Source organism: Anopheles bellator, chromosome 2 (assembly GCF_943735745.2).
Source record: "Anopheles bellator chromosome 2, idAnoBellAS_SP24_06.2, whole genome shotgun sequence".
In the NCBI taxonomy this organism is placed as follows: domain Eukaryota; kingdom Metazoa; phylum Arthropoda; class Insecta; order Diptera; family Culicidae; genus Anopheles; species Anopheles bellator.
In genome coordinates, this window is record NC_071286.1 from 67,867,171 (window position 1) to 67,886,000 (window position 18,830).

The 18,830-nt window shown below is 51.7% G+C and overlaps 2 protein-coding genes across 2 annotated transcripts; both read left to right on the forward strand.

Annotated features, from left to right (window-relative positions):
• Positions 1–669: 669 nt before the first annotated feature.
• LOC131207923 (E3 ubiquitin-protein ligase Ufd4) lies at positions 670–14,288 on the forward strand. The gene is made up of 14 exons (XM_058200559.1): positions 670–809; positions 889–2,492; positions 2,569–2,705; positions 4,502–5,003; positions 5,565–5,905; positions 5,979–6,103; positions 6,182–7,644; positions 7,732–9,006; positions 9,093–9,127; positions 9,201–10,065; positions 10,153–10,586; positions 10,659–11,535; positions 11,641–12,283; positions 12,357–14,288. Exons 1-14 carry the CDS (start codon positions 670–672, stop codon positions 12,637–12,639), a joined length of 8,724 nt encoding a protein of 2,907 aa, XP_058056542.1. The 3' UTR covers positions 12,640–14,288.
• A 1,718-nt stretch (positions 14,289–16,006) lies between these two features.
• LOC131209968 (malate dehydrogenase, cytoplasmic) lies at positions 16,007–18,827 on the forward strand. The gene is made up of 3 exons (XM_058203145.1): positions 16,007–16,175; positions 17,324–17,686; positions 17,761–18,827. The coding sequence occupies exons 1-3, from the start codon at positions 16,173–16,175 to the stop codon at positions 18,394–18,396; spliced, it is 1,002 nt and encodes a 333-aa protein (XP_058059128.1). The 5' UTR covers positions 16,007–16,172; the 3' UTR covers positions 18,397–18,827.
• Positions 18,828–18,830: the final 3 nt, after the last annotated feature.

An 18,830-nucleotide genomic window follows, 5' to 3' on the forward strand; every position in this document is an offset into this window, starting at 1 on the left:
CGTCGTCCCGATTCGAACGACATTCCCGGTGGCGTTGTCATGGCACGATCGACGTTTGTTGTTTGGGGGATCCGTTTTGGGTGGAGGGCCTGGCGGAAAGAGTATGATAATCCGATTCAGCATCGATTAAATGTTTCTGACCTAAACCCTCTCTATGCTATGTTTGTTCCCTGCCAAGCGACAAGACGCGTGTCCCCTCGAGGCATGATGTGCGTTCGGCGCGTTTGTGTTTGTACTAGCCACCGCTGTGTGTAGTGTGCAGTGGGCCGGAGTAGCGCCGACGGAACCGCGCATAGCTAACATGCCGCACAACACTATTGCCACGTAGGGAAACAATAACGATGATGTGCCCATCCTGCGCCACCTCGCGACTCGCAGTGGCGCCATCGTTGTGCCTTACGGCTACTGCAGGCCACGGAATGGAAGCCAGCCAACGGGGACGACTGGTTACACAACCTTGGGGGCCGCTTTTCACTTCTCCGAAAATCTGGTTCAGTGCCGAGACCGAGACTGTTTTCGCCATTTGTGCTACTTTTTTTCCAAACTAACGCGCTTTGATACTTCACTCGTTTGTCGATCAATGTAATAAATATCTGCCGAGAGAGAGGGAGATTAGATTGCAGCTCGCACGGTTCCGTACTAATCCGCACTCTGTTGGGTCTGTTGCAGATGGGAGACGTGGATCCAGAGACGCTTTTGGAATGGCTCTCGATGGGCCAGGGAGACGAGCGGGACATGCAACTGATTGCCCTCGAACAGCTCTGCATGCTGCTGCTCATGTCGGACAACGTGGACAGATGCTTCGAAAGGTAAAGTAGCCACGGCTCTCGCCGCCATCACCATCTCACTAACCAAGCGTTCTTCTTTGCCCTCGCGTTGTGCGTGCAGCTGTCCACCGAGGACGTTCCTGCCAGCCCTGTGTAAAATATTCCTCGACGAGTTGGCCCCGGAGAATGTGCTGGAAGTAACGGCACGGGCCATCACTTACTATTTGGACGTGTCGTCTGAATGTACCAGGCGCATCGTGGCGATCGATGGCGCCATCAAGGCCATCTGCAATCGGCTGGTGGTGGCCGACCTGGAGAGCCGCACTAGTCGCGATCTGGCCGAGCAGTGCATCAAGGTGCTGGAACTTATTTGTACCCGCGAGGCCGGAGCTGTCTTCGAGGGTGGCGGACTAAATTGCGTGCTGTCGTTCATCCGCGACAGTGGCTCGCAAATCCACAAGGACACACTGCACTCGGCCATGGCAGTCGTTTCGCGGCTCTGCACGAAAGTGGAACCGCAGGGTGCCAACGTGCAGACTTGCGTCGAAAGTCTCAGCACGCTGCTGCAACACGAAGATCCGCTCGTGGCGGACGGAGCCCTTAAATGTTTCGCATCCGTCGCCGATCGGTTCACGCGCAAATCCGTCGACCCAGCCCCGCTGGCCGAGTACGGATTGGTGGCGGAACTGTTGAATCGGCTTAGCAACGCCGCCGGAGGTCCACAACTTTCGTCGACCACTACCACCACCAACAACAACAACAACAACAACTCCACCTCTCCAGGGACCACTGGAGGCGGAGGTGGTGGGTCACAGCAAGAGTCATCGTCGTCTCCTCCGACAGCACAACTGTCCTCTTCGACCCCGAAGTCAGCGCAGGGGGCAATGGAAGCTGGACGCTCGACCCAATCAATCGCCACCACCATATCGCTGTTGTCGACCCTGTGCCGAGGCTCACCCTCGATCACGCACGATCTGCTGCGATCGAACCTGCCTGAGGCGATGAAACGGGCGTTCAAGGGAGACGAACGGTGCGTGCTGGACTGTATGCGATTGGCTGACCTAATTTTGTTGCTACTGTTCGAAGGCCGCAAGGCACTGGGACGCGTCGTCGGTTCGCAAGGTCAACTGGCGCCACGCGTCAAGCGGGCGGACTCGAGTGCCGAGCGCACTCACCGCCAGTTGATTGACTGCATTCGCAGCAAGGACACCGAGGCACTGATCGAGTCGATCGAGTCCGGCAGCGTGGATGTCAATTGCATGGACGACGTCGGCCAAACGCTCCTCAACTGGGCGTCGGCGTTCGGGACGCTCGAGATGGTAGAATTCCTGTGTGATAAGGGTGCGGACGTGAACAAGGGCCAGCGGAGCTCCTCACTGCACTATGCGGCCTGCTTCGGGCGACCCGGCATCGCCAAGGTGCTGCTCAAGCACGGTGCGAATCCGGATTTGCGGGACGAAGATGGCAAAACGCCCCTCGATAAGGCGCGCGAGCGACCGGACGAGGGTCACCGGGAGGTGGCCTCGATTCTGCAGTCGCCCGGCGAATGGATGACGGCGGCCACCCGGTCGGACGTCAAGAGTGGCGACAGCGTGGAAGGCGAGGGCGAAAGTGAACCACGCGGTGATCCGGAAATGGCACCGGTGTATTTGAAATTTTTCCTACCAACATTCTGCAACACGTTCCAAAGCACAATGCTTGCTAGCGTTCGAAGATCTAGCCTAGGTAGGTATCTGCTGCGCCACACGGGTAAACTTTACCTATTGATCTGGATTTCCGATCCTCTCTTCCATCTTTGCAGGGCTCATCAAGAAGATGATTCAGTACGTTCAGCCCGACGTTCTCTCGAAGCTATGCTCCTCGGACGGACTTCAAAGTCATGAGCAAAGCCTAGGCACGCTCCTAGTCGAAGTCATCGCAAGCGTGTTGGACAACGAGGTACTGGGTTCGGGGCACTGGGGGTTCTCTATCTTATTTCTCCCTTTCTTTCTTTCTCTCTTTCTCTTATCGCCCCCATTTTAAAAATCCGCCTCACCATGGCCGTAACGTTTCGCGTCCTGTACCGATCGCTAAGTGACCTTTGATCACCGATCGCGTAACGAAATCTTTCGCAGGCAATTGGCAATTGGTGGTTTTTCAGAGCGTATTCTTAAAATTACAATCATCGCATCATGTCCGGTTTCATTCAACGGGTTCCCAGGAGGGCTTTCCGCCGAATCTTACGCCGTCATCAGTGCACCCAGTTCTCTCTATCTGTCTCTCGCTCTCTTTTTCTCTGTGTCCCCTATTTACTACGGCACTCTAAAACGGGAATCCTTTCAATTATGGCTTACAGATTAGCTACAGCTGGCCGCCACCGACGGCCGCACTAAAGACAGCGATCCCTTCAATGATTCTTACCGCCGTACCGCGTAGTAGTAGTAATAGCAATAGTCTCCTAACCAAACAGAGCTGCGCCGAACGGTTGAGCAAGTTTGTGCAGAGCAAGAAACAGCGCCGAAACTCGAGCAGCTACATAATTCCACCGCCGCCACCACTGTTACCGTTGACCCCAAGGCCACCGCCACCGCCACCACCGTCACTACCGTTGGCAAGGGCAAAAGACAGCAGAGACCTCGCGGCGGACCCCGAAGAAAAAGATGACGAAGAAGGACCCTGTCTCAAAAGCAATAACAATAACACCAATCCTCGCAATCACGCCCAAAGCAATTGGTCCGATCTTAGCATAGCGGTAATGATGGCGGAGTGTTTTCCTTTTTAATGATCTTTGTTGCTCTTCATTCTATAAGTTTTACTTTTAATACCCGTCACGTGGCCACACTCCATCTTTTCTTGGAGCATTGGAATAATGTGAATGCTAAATTGAGCACCAAAACTTTGTTGCCTCCTCTCTCGTTGCTGCAGCAGCTTTTTTATTCCAACCTGCCAACTCTCATCTGTTGTTCAACAGTATTAACTGTCATTTGAAAGCTGTAAAAGAACGTTTCACTTGCACCTTCAGACAATTACAATAGGAGTAAATGGTGTGTCTAATCCCTCGAAACCCGTCCTTCATCTGTAGCTGTGCACACACTTGCTGCTTCGGTCATAGGTCATCATCACAATTTTAACCGGTTTTTTCGCTAGTAAGAAGCATTTTTGATAACCATTGCGCATTTCTCTAGTTGCCTTGGCTCGCGCTCCCTCTGGCTCTGTATTCCTTTTCACTACTAATGACAGCTGAATGGAATTTATAAAAAATCTACAACAAAAAAGCTTTTAAAAACAACATCCAGAGAATGGCACTATGAGAACTCTGGGAAAAATGTACAAAATTGGCACATCCGTCCGTTTTTGGTTTAGTTAAATTCCGATCAAGGATTGATTCCAAAAATTCCAAAAATTGATCAAGGAGCAACGGCAAACAACAGTCGAATCGGAAGCCTCGATCGATCGATCAAGATCGGTTCAGCCAAGGGACCAGTTGCTTTCAACCCGTTTTTGCGATGATCGGTGAAGTTTTGTTCATTGTTATTGCTTAACTCTTCTTCCGAGGCCAGAAGCTGGTCTCGTCCCCCTGTTTCCACGCGCGTGTGCATGTTGTTGTTGCTGCGTGTGTTCATTTCTAAGTGTCCATTTGTTTTGCGTTCCGAACCTAATCCGAATCTTTCGTGTAACCATATCGGCAGTGAACCTGCATATCGACTCTCAATTAGCTTAACCGATGTGTCCCTCTTCCCCATTCGATTCTCTAGGACGATGAGGACGGTCATTTGGTGGTGCTAACGATCATCCAAGAGCTGATGTCCAAGACGCAGAACGACTTTCTTGATCACTTCGCCCGGCTCGGAGTGTTCTCGAAGGTCCAGGCCCTGATGTGGGATCCGAGCTTCGATGGCAACGACAGCAACGATGTGATTAAGTCGTCCACCGACGAACCGATGAAAGCGGCGCCAGCACTGGATGCAATACCACCTCCTTCGAGCAGCGGCGGACCATCTAGCGCCTCTGGCGGGACCGGTGGATCACCCAGCGTCACCGTGCCGCTGGAAGACGCCAAAGAGATTCTGCACGGCAAGGCTTACCATTGGCACGATTGGAGTATCTGTCGCGGTCGCGACTGCCTCTATGTATGGTCCGATTCGGCTGCCCTCGAGCTCTCCAATGGCTCCAATGGATGGTTCCGGTACATACTCGATGGCAAGTTGGCCACCATGTACTCGAGCGGTAGCCCCGAGAATGGAAGCGATAGTTCCGGTAAGTGTTTGGTGCTTCGCAATCGGAATGGTGTTCGTTTCTAACGCGAGACACTGCCCTCTTTTAAAGCAAGACTAATCGTGGGTTTGCCTCATGCAATGAGTTTAATACAGTTTTTCAACGCTCTGTAACAAGTGCCTTTCAAACACAACAAAACGCCACTGCATAACACCGGTCACCGCTAGAGTAACGCATGCTGCAACGAAATGCTACCACTGCCACTAGAGTTCAGCTTGATTTGAAGAGTTCCTCCCGTAAATTTGATTCTTTATCCACTTTATCCCGTGTATTCCGCTCCGATCGTTTAGGCAAGGATAAACAATTCGGCCCCACTACACCCAGTGAAGGTGAGATACCACCGTGCTTCGGGGGTGCGCTAAATTTTTCTACGCTCCCGTGCGAAAATGTGACGCACTTCTTGTTGGTGTTAATGGAGTGTGTGTTGTGCTCTGGAGTGTTGAAAAACTTGATTACCGACTCGAGCTACTCAGAAAGGAGCTACGGAATTTACTGTTCTATGCCACTCATCGAACCTTTTCTCATGGCTTCCTTCCCGATCAGAGAACCGTGGGGAGTTTTTGGAGAAACTACAGCGAGCCCGGGCTGCCGTGCGGCAGGGGAGCGTATCGCAACCGATCTTGTCGTCGCCGAGCCTCGCGCGTATAGCGGTCGGAAACTGGGTGCTACAGAGCCAAAAGGAATACCAACTACATATCAACAATTCTGAGGGGCATCAGGTGACGATCCTGCAGGACGAGCTGGCCGGGTTTATCTTCGAGAGTAACCGCGGCACGAAGCACGCTTTCACCGCGGAAACCACCCTGGGACCCGACTTTGCGGCCGGCTGGATCAACACGAAGAAGAAGAAACTTCGCTGCAAGGTCGAAGCTCAAAAGTATCAGGTAAGATGGAAGGCCTAGGATCCCGGCGCATGAAATAATCACAATGCAATGGTTTCGTCTAATTCGTTTGTAGGTAAAAAATCTTGCCCGAGAGCTTTACAACCGGTACTTCAAGGCGGCACAGGCCGTGCCGCGTGGTGCGGTAGCGAAGCTGTCGAAGATAGTACATCAAATCGAGATCGCACTGGAAGAGCAGCAATCCCTGCCAAAGACGGGTACTGTCTTGATCAACCGTTCCTCTCAGCCGACAGCGACAATGGGAAGCGGCACCAATACGGCGCCCCCAAGTGGTGTGACCATCAGTTGGCAGGAGAAACTGTACAACGCGTTCAATGAGCTCGTGCGCCTGCTGAACGAGGATGGTGTAATCAGTGCGTACGAGATGCACAGTTCCGGCCTGGTCCAGGCGCTGGTAGCGGTCCTGTCGCGCAACTACTGGGACCTGGGCGTGAACCGCAGTAAGGCGAACAAATACCATAAGCAGCGGCTGTCAATCTTTAAGAAGTGCATGTACGGCGGTGACGCCAAGAGTGGTAAAAATACGGCAGCCATTCTGGTGCAGAAATTGGTGGCCGTATTGGAGAGCATCGAGAAGCTGCCCGTTTACATATACGATTCGCCGGGCGGCAGCTATGGTCTGCAGATACTGACCAAACGATTGAGCTTTCGGCTGGAACGGGCCGCCTGCGAGCAGACGCTGTTCGATCGTACGGGCCGCAATCTAAAGATGGAACCGCTGGCCACGGTGGGCCACCTTAACAAGTACCTGCTGAAGATGGTCGCCAAACAATGGTACGACATGGAACGCTCCACGTTTCTCTATCTGCGTAAGCTAAAGGAGGTGCGGCCACCCTGGTCGGTGCAATTTCGGTACCAGCACGATTTTGACGAGAATGGCATCATTTACTTCATCGGCACCAATGGGCTGACGTCGGAGTGGGTTAACCCGGCCCAATACGGTCTGGTGACGGTGACGAGCAGCGAAGGAAAGCAACTGCCGTACGGCAAACTGGAGGACATCCTATCGAGGGATAGCGTCAGTGTAAACTGTCACACGAAGGACAACAAAAAGTCATGGTTTGCGGTCGACCTAGGCATGTTCGTCATACCGACGGCGTACACGTTACGCCACGCGCGTGGCTACGGACGTTCGGCGCTGCGCAACTGGATGTTTCAGATGTCGAAAGATGGCGTGACCTGGGTGACGTTGCTGACGCACACCGACGACAAGAGTCTGGCAGAACCGGGCAGCACCTGTACGTGGCCGATCGAGTGTGCGGCTGATGAGCAGCACGGGTTCCGTCACATACGTATCCACCAGAATGGGCGCAATGCATCGGGCCAGACGCATTACCTCAGCCTGAGCGGGTTCGAGCTGTACGGTCGGGTGGTCTCGGTGTGTGAGGACATGGGCAAAACGGCCGCCAAGGAAAATGAAGCCAAACTGCGCAAAGAGCGGCGCTACATTCGCACGCAGCTGAAGCTCATCACGGAGGGAGCACGTGTTGTGCGCGGGGTCGATTGGCACTGGGACGACCAGGATGGGACACCATCCGGCGAAGGAACGGTCACAGGCGAGATCCACAACGGATGGATCGATGTGAAGTGGGATCACGGTTTACGCAATTCGTACCGCATGGGCGCCGAGGGTAAGTACGATCTTAAGCTGGCCAATATCGATGGTAGCATGATCGCTGGCGGATCGTTTGAGCTGCACAACAGTTCCACCACTGCAATGAGTGGAAATGCCAACCAGTTGCCCGCGACCGTAGGCCACGGCAATCAGAGTGTTGTCGATGGCAGTAGCTCCGGGAGTAAGAAGAAAGTGTACGATAAATCACTCAACGTACTGACCAGTCGCAAGTCCAGTTCTACGCCGAGCCTGCCAGAAGCCACTGAGAACCGGTCGTCGGTTGCTTCCACCGAGCAGGCCACTTCAGCGGACAATCTCTCATGGAAACAGGCGGTCGAGGTGATCACGGAGAACGTGCTGTCGTCAGCACGCTCCGATCTGGCCACCGTGGGCAGCGGCGGTAGCAGTAACGACCTTTCGTCATCGGTTGTGGTCACCTGTGGTAGCGGTGGTTCGGGTGTGAGTAGCAACAATAACAACCTCAGCGCCGGCGGTAACCAGGAAGTGTCCGTGATAGTGCACTCATCGCTTAGCGAACGGGGCAACAACATTTCCGATCTATCGCAGATCAACAGTAGCACCTCGATGCTGGTGTCAGATTTGGCTACGATCACCGAGAATCTGACGCTGTCCGATGGAGGCTGTGCTGACGCCAAGACACCCACTGGGGGACCCCAGTTTGTGAGCAACATCGGTGGCGTAAGTGGCGGTGCTGGTGGTGGTGCCCCTGTACTAATGGCATCATCGTCGTCCTCTTCCACTTCTTCGTCATCATCATCTTCGTCTTCGTCGTCGTCGACGGAGGAAAACAACAAGACCAACAACATTAACGAAACAAACAACAAGATCAATCTAAATAGCTGCGCCGCAGCCGGTGGTAGTGGCACGAGTGCCAGCGGAACCAAAGGAGCATCGACGTCCTCCTATCTGCAGACCAAGTTGGACGTATTGGATAAGATGCGCGAAGGCGTTGACATGCTGAGGAACAACACGAACAACTTCCTCTCGTCGGAGCTGCTCGCTCAATCGAATCTGCTGTCGTCGGTAAAGATTGCACTGCCTTCGGTGCAGCAAACGGCAGCAGCCTCTTCAGGGGCAACAGGAAACACAATTTTCGTGGCCAGCACAAGCAGCAGCAGCGGACCTGCGAATGCCGCAGGAAGCCAAGCACCGTCGGACAAGTCGGATGTAAAGTTCAACAACGCCACAATGGGTAACGCGTTCAAGAAGGTGCTCAACGAAGCCAAGTCTTCGGTGGATCTGGAAAACCGTGATGCGGCCAACAACATGAAGAACAACATCGTCATCGTGAGCACTCCTGGGAACGATCACGCTGCCGACGAGACGGACGGTTCGCGCGATCAAGCGAGTGAGGTGAACATCGAAGGCTCCTCGTCGTCGAACGTTGTCGTCCCGGTGATGGTGGCCACCAATCCGATGAGCGTGAGTGTGCCGAATCTGACGAGCAGTGGCAGCGGTGCTAGTGCTGGCGGCGGTAATAATCATCATCATCACCACCATCATCAGCACCACCATCATCACCATCATCAGCAGCAACAGCAGCACAACAACCAGCAGCATCAACAGGAGTCGGCAATCAGTGCTGCGCAGTCATCGACGCTACACAATGATTCGCAACCGCCACCTCCGGGACTGCTGGAGACGTTTGCGGCCATTGCGAGACGTCGCACGTCCGGTGGTGGAACGGTCACGGGCAACACCGGCACGTCGTCCAACAACAACATCAACAATAACTCTTCGTCGCATTCGACCTCGCAGCAAACGGTGCCGATCAACAACCAACTGATCAGTAGCGGTGGCACTGGCAGCAGTGGCAGCGGAGGAGGGACCGGAGGTGGAAGCGGTCTCGGTTGTGGTATACCGAACAATTCGAGCTTTTTCCCTCGCGGTCCCAACTCGGTCACGAGCCTGGTGAAGCTGGCACTATCGAGCAACTTTCACAGCGGACTGCTCAGTACGGCCCAGAGCTATCCGAGTTTGTCGAGTTCCTCGTCGTCCAACAACAATCACGGTTCGTCGGGAGCCGCCGCCAGTGGTGGCTCAGGAGGTGCTGGGGCTAATAACAACAATGCGAACAGCGCGGCTGCCGCCGGCGCTGCGAATCCCCTGAATCCGGCGCTCACTATGAGCCTGACGTCGACCTCCAGCGATAGCGAGCAGGTTTCGTTGGAAGATTTCCTCGAGCAGTGCCGAGCACCGACGCTGCTGGGCGACCTGGAGGATGACGAGGACATCGAGGATGAAAACGATGACGACGAGAACGAGGACGAGTACGAAGAGGTGGGCAACACGCTGCTACAGGTCATGGTTTCGCGCAATCTGTTGTCGTTCATGGACGAGGAGACGCTCGAAAACCGATTGGCGGCCGCCGGTAAGCGGAAGTCGTGGGACGACGAGTTTGTCCTGAAGCGCCAATTTTCGGCCCTTATCCCCGCGTTCGATCCACGACCTGGGCGCACCAACGTCAACCAAACGAGTGATCTTGAAATTCCGGCCCCGAGTGCAAGTAATGCGGGTGGCAGCGTTGCGACCGGCGCCACCGATGCATCAGAAGCAACCGAGGCACCGTTTTCGTCATCCGGTAGCGTCGTAGATCCCACTCAGAACAACAACACCGGCGGCAGCAGTGTTGGTGGCAGCCACTCGGCCCCACTTCCTCAGCCATCGCTCGCGTTAGTGCTGCGAGGACCAAACATCAACGGAGTGAACGACGTGGAAGTAGAGCTGACTCACCCGGACTGGACCATTTTCCGAGCGGTCCAGGAGCTGATGCTGCAGACGACGATGTCGAAACAGGACCGATTCCGAAAGGTCTGGCAACCGACGTACACCATCGTGTACCGCGAAACCACACCTGGTTCTTCGTCATCGCTGCACGTAAAGGAGGACTGTTTCAGCAGCGGTGAAGAAGGCAGGGCTACGCCGATCGTTTCACTCTTTTCGCAACGCAGTCGCGGCTCGACGCTCTCCCCGAGCTCCCCCATCATCCCGGGAACACCATCGATCGTCGGAGTTGCTGGTGTTGGTGCTCCTGGTGGTGGAGGTAGCGGCGGCAATGGACCAGCTGGAGCGCAAGGTCCCGCGAGCGCCAATCCGCAGCACTGTTCAGTGGAGGACGTGTTGCAGCTGTTGTCCCAGTTGAGTGACATTAACCAATCGCTGGCCGTCGCACCGAGCAACAACGACAAGAACCTAATCCCAGACGTGGAGTCGAACTACCTGAACCCGGAGGTGTTTATGAGCAAAAAAATCACCAACAAGCTGCAGCAGCAGATCCAGGATCCGCTCGTCCTCTCCAGTGGCAGTTTGCCCAAGTGGTGCGAAGAGTACAACCAGAGCTGCCCATTTCTGTTCCCGTTCGAGACGCGCCAGCTGTACTTTGGTTGCACGGCTTTCGGGGCATCCCGTAGCATCGTTTGGTTGCAATCACAGCGGGACGTCAGCCTGGAGCGACAGCGTGCACCGGGGCTCAGTCCACGGCACGCCGATCAGCACGAGTTCCGCGTCGGGCGGTTGAAGCACGAAAGGGTAAAGGTGCCCCGGGGCGAAAATCTGCTCGATTGGGCGCAGCAAGTGATGAAGGTGCACTGCAACCGCAAGTCAGTACTCGAGGTGGAGTTTGTCGGAGAGGAGGGAACTGGCCTGGGGCCAACGCTCGAGTTTTACGCACTGGTGGCGGCGGAACTGCAGCGTAGCGATCTCGGCATGTGGCTGTGCGACGACGAGTCACCGAAGCTTATCGAGGATGAGATCGATCTGGGCGAGGGCAGCAAACCGGTCGGATACTACGTGCGCCGCTCCACCGGCCTCTTCCCGGCACCCCTGCCACAGGAGGCGGAGATTTGCGACTATGTTTCCAACTACTTCTGGTTCCTGGGAGTGTTTCTCGCAAAGGTCCTGCAGGACAACCGGTTGGTGGATTTGCCGCTTTCAAACAGCTTCCTGCAGCTACTCTGTCACAGTCGGTTGATTGCGCGTGGCGCAGGAGCCTTCGCAACGTCGGCCATTGGTGTTGGTGGCTGTACAATCGGTGCCTCCGGTGGGCCTGCGGTTACGGGTGGAAAGTGGGTCGGAGCTGGAGGTGCGCTGGTCTGTGATGACATAATGACTTCGTCGCTCATGTCCGAGGAGGGCGATCGCGAGCGCGATCTTTTGGTCGATTCGTACCAATCGAAAATGGCGGCCAGCGATGGCGCATGGTATGATGGTATCCTGACGCAGGAGAACCTGCTGGAGATTGACCCGATCCGGTACGAGTTTCTGAAAGAGCTCCAGGAACTGGTACAGCAAAAGCAAAACATCGAGCTGAACGATGCGCTCAGCTCGGAGGAGAAGCTGCTACAGATCGCCGAGCTGAAGCTCAACACCAAAACGGGTTGCGTGGCGCTCGAGGACCTGGCGCTCACCTTCACCTATCTGCCGAGCTCGAAGCACTATGGATACGCGTCGGCTGACCTCATTCCGAACGGTGCCAACATCGACGTGACGATTGGCAACGTGGAGGAGTACTGCAACCTGACGATAGCGTTCTGCCTACAGGAGGGCATCGCCAAGCAGCTGGCCGCCTTCCACCGGGGCTTCTGCGAGGTGTTTGACCTCAACAAGCTGGCCGCATTTACACCGGATGAAATCCGCAAGATGCTGTGCGGCGAACAGAACCCCGAGTGGACCCGGGAAGACATTATGACGTACACCGAGCCAAAACTCGGCTACAGCAAAGAAAGGTAAGCTTGTTGATGATCCCACCGTGCGGCGAAGAGAATCGGTTTGTGATGATTGGTTTTGGTTTTTCCACAGCCCTGGCTTCCTGCGGTTCGTCAACGTGCTAATGGGCATGAATGGTTCGGAGCGAAAGGCGTTCCTGCAGTTCACCACCGGTTGTAGCAGCCTACCGCCCGGTGGGTTGGCCAATTTGCACCCGCGGCTAACGGTTGTACGCAAGGTGGACGCGGGCGAAGGTTCCTATCCGTCGGTCAACACCTGCGTCCACTATCTCAAGCTGCCCGACTATCCGAACGAGCAGGTCCTTCGCGAGCGCCTGCTGACCGCGACCAAGGAGAAAGGGTTCCATCTGAACTAAACTAAATCAAATCCCTATCAAAAAGTTGTTACGATGTTTATCGATGTTGAACTGTGAAACACGAACTGATGGATAGCGTTGCTGCTACATATAAAGTTACGAAGATACCCGAAATGATAAGACGTGTGTGCGTGCGTGCGTGCGTGTGTGAGTATGTATTATTTGTCTAGATCGTAAGGCGCTGCAGAAAGACGCGTGCAAATAATGAAAATCATTATACCATTTTAAAAAGAAAACTCTTCACAGAAAAAGCGCCGCTTTGCGTAGAAACTTTCCGATCGGCGGCCGGGCACGTGTGCGCGGTGAATGCATTGGATTGATAAACGATCAGATTATCAGCACGTTCGAAAGCGAAAGATTAGACAACGGAAGCGCGTTACGGAGCGTATAGATTTATGTGAGGGAAACTAATGTCAAAAAATAAAGAACAATAAGCTTTTCATGAAATTACAAAGATAATGTAACGTTCAAGCGTTAAAAATGCGACAACGCAATACATGCACTCTCTAGAACCGTGCACAACACACCCTATTCGATTAGTTATGGTCTCTCGGTACATTACCTACACGAGCGAACGTGTCAACAAAAGAATATGTCCTTATATAAAACAATGCCTTATTTCTATCGCACCTACCGCACTTATTCGAGTTCGAGATCTCTCTGAGTCGTTTCCCGTCGCTTCGTTGCTGAACTCATGAACCTAACAAACAGCCAACAGCTTCGTAGCGCCATTTGAGCATCCAACTTGAAGACCAATATGCAGGAGAGTTCCAAGTTCGCGTTCGCGATTGTGTTCCTCCCCTGACAAAATGAGACGGTTTCCGACGACAAAAATCCGTTATCTCGTTCCCTTTGCTCGTGCGGATCAAGTGACAAGCCTCATCACTTTAAGGTAGATAGAACAAACGATGCTTCGAACTGATGATAGAAAAAGGGGAAAAAACTTATTTCGGCAGCTCCAGAGACAGCCCACAGGACAAATCTGCTGCCGGTATATGTAAGCAAAACAAGGTACTAAATATGAGTTTGTGATTCAGGATAAAACCGTTTAACTAAAATCCATGTTACGTGACAGGAATGCGGCGTTTGCATGCGTGTGGTTATGTGCATGTTGTTTGTCTTGTGTGAGTTCTTAGCCGAAAGCTCAGCCACGAATCAAAGGCGCCAAAGTTGGCCAAGATTAAAGAGTGCAGTTAGCTAGAGAGTTTTGAGCACTATTAGCAACAGCGTAGGACACCGTCGTCTGTACATAGTGAGCATAGTGGGGATATAATCCGCGTTTCCACGCGCATAGAGGAATTTACATCAACGTTTACTTCTTCTTAATCGCTCCTATCGCACGCAGTAATACTCTCTGTCTTTGGAATTGACACGAATTTCATTGGAGAATCAATATATAAACATAAATTTTTTGAACCATGAAGCACATCGAGTGCACCCATAATGCAAACTAAACAGATGAGAAACGTTAAAAAGGTAGCAAATGTTTAGGAAAAGTCAAAAATTAGTGCAAATAAAGGAAAATTCCGGATTATGAACACCCGTAAGCAAAACTAAGTCTTGCAAAGCAGAAGACTCCTTCATACACTTGAAACCTCTTATGATAGTAAAGACACGGGCGCGATAAGCGCCAAGAAGAAATAATAAAGTGAAAAAATAATAACCACACTTGGTGATCATTATGCGACTGGCTCCGAATCCCACCAACTCACAGCGGAATGTAGTATTCAACTGTGCATCATGCTATTACATTAGTTTTAGCGCTGAGTGGACACAAAATAGTATCAAACTATCTCTGTTAATTTTCTTTCGCGTTTCCTTTATTGGTCAGTTATTCATGTGGACTGTTTTTCTGTGTCATTGACGCAACAGAATATTTGAGAGATTTATATTGGTGTAATATTTTCTGCGGTGACTATTGTCATGTCCGTCTTGTTGCTTCAGTTTATTGTATACAGTTATTTCTATTATGAATCAAATGCAGCTCATGTCATCATCTTTTTTTAGACACCAGCCAATCAAAGTAAATGGTTGCTAACCGCTGATGGCAGTTGCTTTATTACGCAGAAGTTGATTGACTGAAATGAACTGATTTTATTAAACTACAGGTATTTATATCGTGCGGCGTAAGTTCAATTTTGTGTGATAACAACGCACATGTTGTCGCTGCTCCGAACAAAATTTTGTCAAATTATCAGACATACGAATTAATTGAACAGTTGTAATTTCATTCTCCTACGACGGTTTATTTTCAAATAAATGATCACCCTGTGAAATTTGTCAAGCTTGCATGCGATCAAACTGGTCGAATGTTGCGTTTTGCTAGCGTTCGAAAGATGAGTCCAGTGTTTGATGGAAATTACTAAAGTAGTTGATAAAAGATTGCTTTTTTGTTATTTCAGTACCAACAATTTCTTAGTTCACACTAGGGGAAAAGACGTGTTCGAAATGTGTTGAGTTGTGTTGAGAGAAATCCAGAAAAAAATGGCTAACGTCAAAAGGTTATGCATTATTTAAACAATCGAGCTAACATCGTGCTGGAAGCAGCAAGAGTGTTTTGGGCACTCTTTTGTCTTTTGTCTGTAGCGTATATCAGAAATTCTCTAAGCAAATTTTTGTAGGTCTCGCTTTTCTACTATAGTTCTACTAAACACAGTAGTTCTTTCGGCAGTCCTGATAATCTGATGCTTTTCTCGATTCAAAACTTAAAAAATGCACAATTAAAAAACATTATCTTAATAGTGAGAATAATTTGTGAGTCTCTTAAAAACAGACTTCTTATCATATTTCCTTCCGTTGGCTCTGCCGTTCGAAGTGTGTCCGAAGTGTGCTAAAAATAACCCAAAAAATAAGCTTCAAATCTTCTGCAGAAAAGGTGGAAAAATTAAATATACGGATCAAGTTGTCTTAATTTACTCTCATTCTTCGTTTTTCTCTTTCTCTCTCTCTTTACTCGATGCCAATGGAGCGTTCCGAGGCCTTTTCCACTAACCCAAGCGTGTGATAAAGAAACGATAAATTGAAAATTGGTTGCTAACTCAATACAATCGACCATTGTTTGCCCCCTTTCATGTCTAGTGTTTCTTGTGCTGGTGATTCTGTTGAGAGAAAATGTTTGCCCTGACCGCAAATTCCCAACCAGAGCGAAGCCGGCAAATATCTTCGCGAGTGTGTGTGTCTGTGCGCGGCCATCATGCGCGAAAGAGAGCGCCATAGAGCGAACCGGGTTCGGCAGAGGGAGACAGCGCGAATGTCTGGAAGCACAAGCTGAGAGCGCCGGTAAAGGAGGAAAAGAGCCAAACATACGGTGCAGTTAGTCAGCAATCACTAACTTCGAGAGTGAAGTACTTCGCAATTCAGTAAACGTTTCGCGGCGGTACTTCTGCTCGGAGGGTCGTTGTTGGTGTTTGGCAGCATTTACTGCATACTAAGTGAACATATTTTATTGTTCCCGTTCCCGTTTCGTGGTCGATTATTTTCCTTTTTCCCGTTCTGTTGGTTTCTTCCGTTGAACACCCAGTTCCTGTTCCAAAATGGTAAGCCATCGAAAACCGTGAGTACGGCACAAGATATGAAAGGATAACCCCAGAATGATAACTCGAAAAGAGTATGGCGGTCGAGTATGGCCCATTTTTTTGCAAACACCGTGGTTATCTAATTTTTCGCCGACCACCATCGTGTCGCTGGAGAAAGGAGCAAACCGAAAGAAACGCAACCGACAAGTGAAAGCATCGATCGAAGCCTACTTTGTTCAATTCGCAAAAAGTGTACGGCCGTAGGGATTCACAAGGGAGATAAAGTTTCGAAGTTTTCTTATGCGTTTTTCGCTCGAATTGGAAAGATATGGCCAAACCGCGTATACCATTTTGCATATTACCGCCGGAAACCGCGTGAAGGTCGTGTATCTGACCGGGTGGGTAAAGGGCATTTCGTGCGCGCGCCGTCATCATCTCACAAATTCGCCTCCATCATCCGTGTTTCGAGCGCGTAATCACAATCGGTCACCTTCGTTTCACCACGTTCGGGAAGACGGCCGCTTGGGGGTCCATCTTGGTTAGAGCCGATTAGCAAGCCGCCGGTGCTAACCTTGGCGTTGGTCGATCGATAGCGCATTATCGGTCATATTTCGACAAATGCTACGACAGGCTCACCATCGGGAGCAGAGATCACCGAGCAAAGCAATGTGTCGACAGGCGAACATAATTCTGATAGGCCGTGGCCGATAGTGGAGGACACATTGGACTGTGGTACGCTCGGCAGGAATACGAAAGATAGAAAAAAGAGTCGTTTTATGTAACACATACATTCGTTTGACCTTTTCACCGCTGTCTTAGAGCCGGTCACAAACGACGCGCGTGTTGTTATTGTCGTCATACAACAAAAAACGACCTGCTGCATCGCAAAAGTGACGAAAAGCGACCAAAATGTAACTCAGCGTTGCTGTGCGTGACACTGCGTAATGGTGTGATTCTTCTCACCAGGATTGCGCTCTGTTTGTTGTTCAAGCAGCAGGCCGCGGCGGATTAAGTTGTGAGAACGCTAATTTTATACCGCTTCTCACTGCTCGCGCGATGGTGTCAATCGCGGTACGATGCTAAAATAACAAACAAACATTGCAAACAAAAAGGGATTGTGTACTTACTCGAAATGCTGATTCTCTCGCTCTCGATCTCTTCCCGTGCAGTCGGAACCGATTCGCGTGGTAGTGACGGGAGCAGCCGGACAGATTGCCTACTCGCTGCTGTACATGGTGGCGAAGGGCGATGTGTTCGGTCCGAGTCAGCCACTGATCCTGCATTTACTGGACATTCCACCGATGATGGGCGTGCTGGAAGGGGTGGTAATGGAGCTGGCCGACTGTGCCCTGCCACTGCTGGTCGACGTTGTGCCGACCGCCGACCCTGCCGTCGCCTTTAAGGACGTCGATGCCGCGTTCCTCGTTGGTGCAATGCCCCGCAAGCAGGGCATGGAGCGTAAGGACTTGCTGTCGGCGAACGTTAAAATTTTCAAAGTCCAAGGCGAAGCGTTGGATAAGCACGCCAAGAAGGTAAGTACGCAAATCCCGGAGCATGGTGTTTGGGCTCGCCTAATCATGTTTTGTCGTCTCGTCCCCCACGGCAGGATGTTAAAGTGCTGGTCGTTGGTAATCCGGCCAACACGAACGCGCTGGTTTGCTCGCACTACGCACCGTCGATTCCGAAGGCCAACTTTACCGCGATGACGCGGCTGGACCAGAACCGTGCCCAGGCCCAGATTGCGGCACGGCTCGGCGTGGGAATCGCAAAGGTGAAGAACATCATCATCTGGGGCAATCATTCGGCAACGCAAGTGCCGGACGCGCGAAATGCATCGGTCGAGGTGGGCGGCGTAACGAAGAGTGTTCCGGAGGCCATCGCCAACGACGAGTTTCTGAAGCAGGAGTTCCTCGAAACGGTGCAGAAGCGAGGGGCGGCCGTTATCGCCGCCCGTAAGATGTCGTCGGCCATGTCGGCGGCCAAGGCAGCCAGCGACCATATGCGCGACTGGTTCGCGGGGACGCGCGACGGCGAGTACGTCTCGATGGGCGTCATCTCCGACGGTAGCTACGGTGCGCCGAAGGATATCGTGTTCTCGTTCCCGGTGCAAATCCAGAACCGCCAGTGGAAGATCGTGCAGGGCTTGTCGGTGGACGAGTTTTCGCGCGGTAAACTCGACATCACGGCCAAGGAGCTGCTGGAAGAGAAGGAGGAAGCGATGGCCGTCTGTTCGGCCGATTGACTAGTTAAACTGTAGAACAGAATTTTGTAGGAAAACTCCGCAGAAAAAAACGAAGCCTAAAAGAAGATTGAAAAACAGAGCCATCGGATGCGCTTCGTTTTGCTTTTTTGTTTTTCTGTTGCATTTGTAAGCGCTCTGACGTGCGTGTATCGCTTGTACCGCTTTGAGTGAATAGGTTTTCTCAAAAATTTTGTTTTACAGTAGATCCGATTTCGACGAGCCTATGCGTAGTGCCTCCCAAGAACCTTACCGGCAAAGTGCACAGCACTGTTATATATATATACATACAAACGAAAAACACTATACTAGCGCGTGTCTATTCTGTGTGAGCGGCACAAACCAATTAGACCAATTGTTAAAAAGTAGAACCAGGGGAAAGATATTGGAAATGGAAGCTACAATAAAAAAAATTGTTGAAGAATAAAGAATTGCGT

What these genes read in the sequence shown, in the direction of transcription:
- LOC131207923 (XM_058200559.1), top strand. Translation starts at nt 670, where the DNA reads ATGGGAGACGTGGATCCAGAGACGCTTTTGGAATGGCTCTCGATGGGC. An exon ending in CGTTCGAAGATCTAGCCTAG is followed by an intron (nt 2,493 to 2,568) that starts GTAGGTATCTGC and finishes CCATCTTTGCAG; the next exon opens with GGCTCATCAAGAAGATGATT. An exon ending in AACCAGCAGCATCAACAGGA is followed by an intron (nt 9,128 to 9,200) that starts GTCGGCAATCAG and finishes GGACTGCTGGAG; the next exon opens with ACGTTTGCGGCCATTGCGAG.
- LOC131209968 (XM_058203145.1), top strand. An exon ending in TGGATAAGCACGCCAAGAAG is followed by an intron (nt 17,687 to 17,760) that starts GTAAGTACGCAA and finishes CCCCCACGGCAG; the next exon opens with GATGTTAAAGTGCTGGTCGT.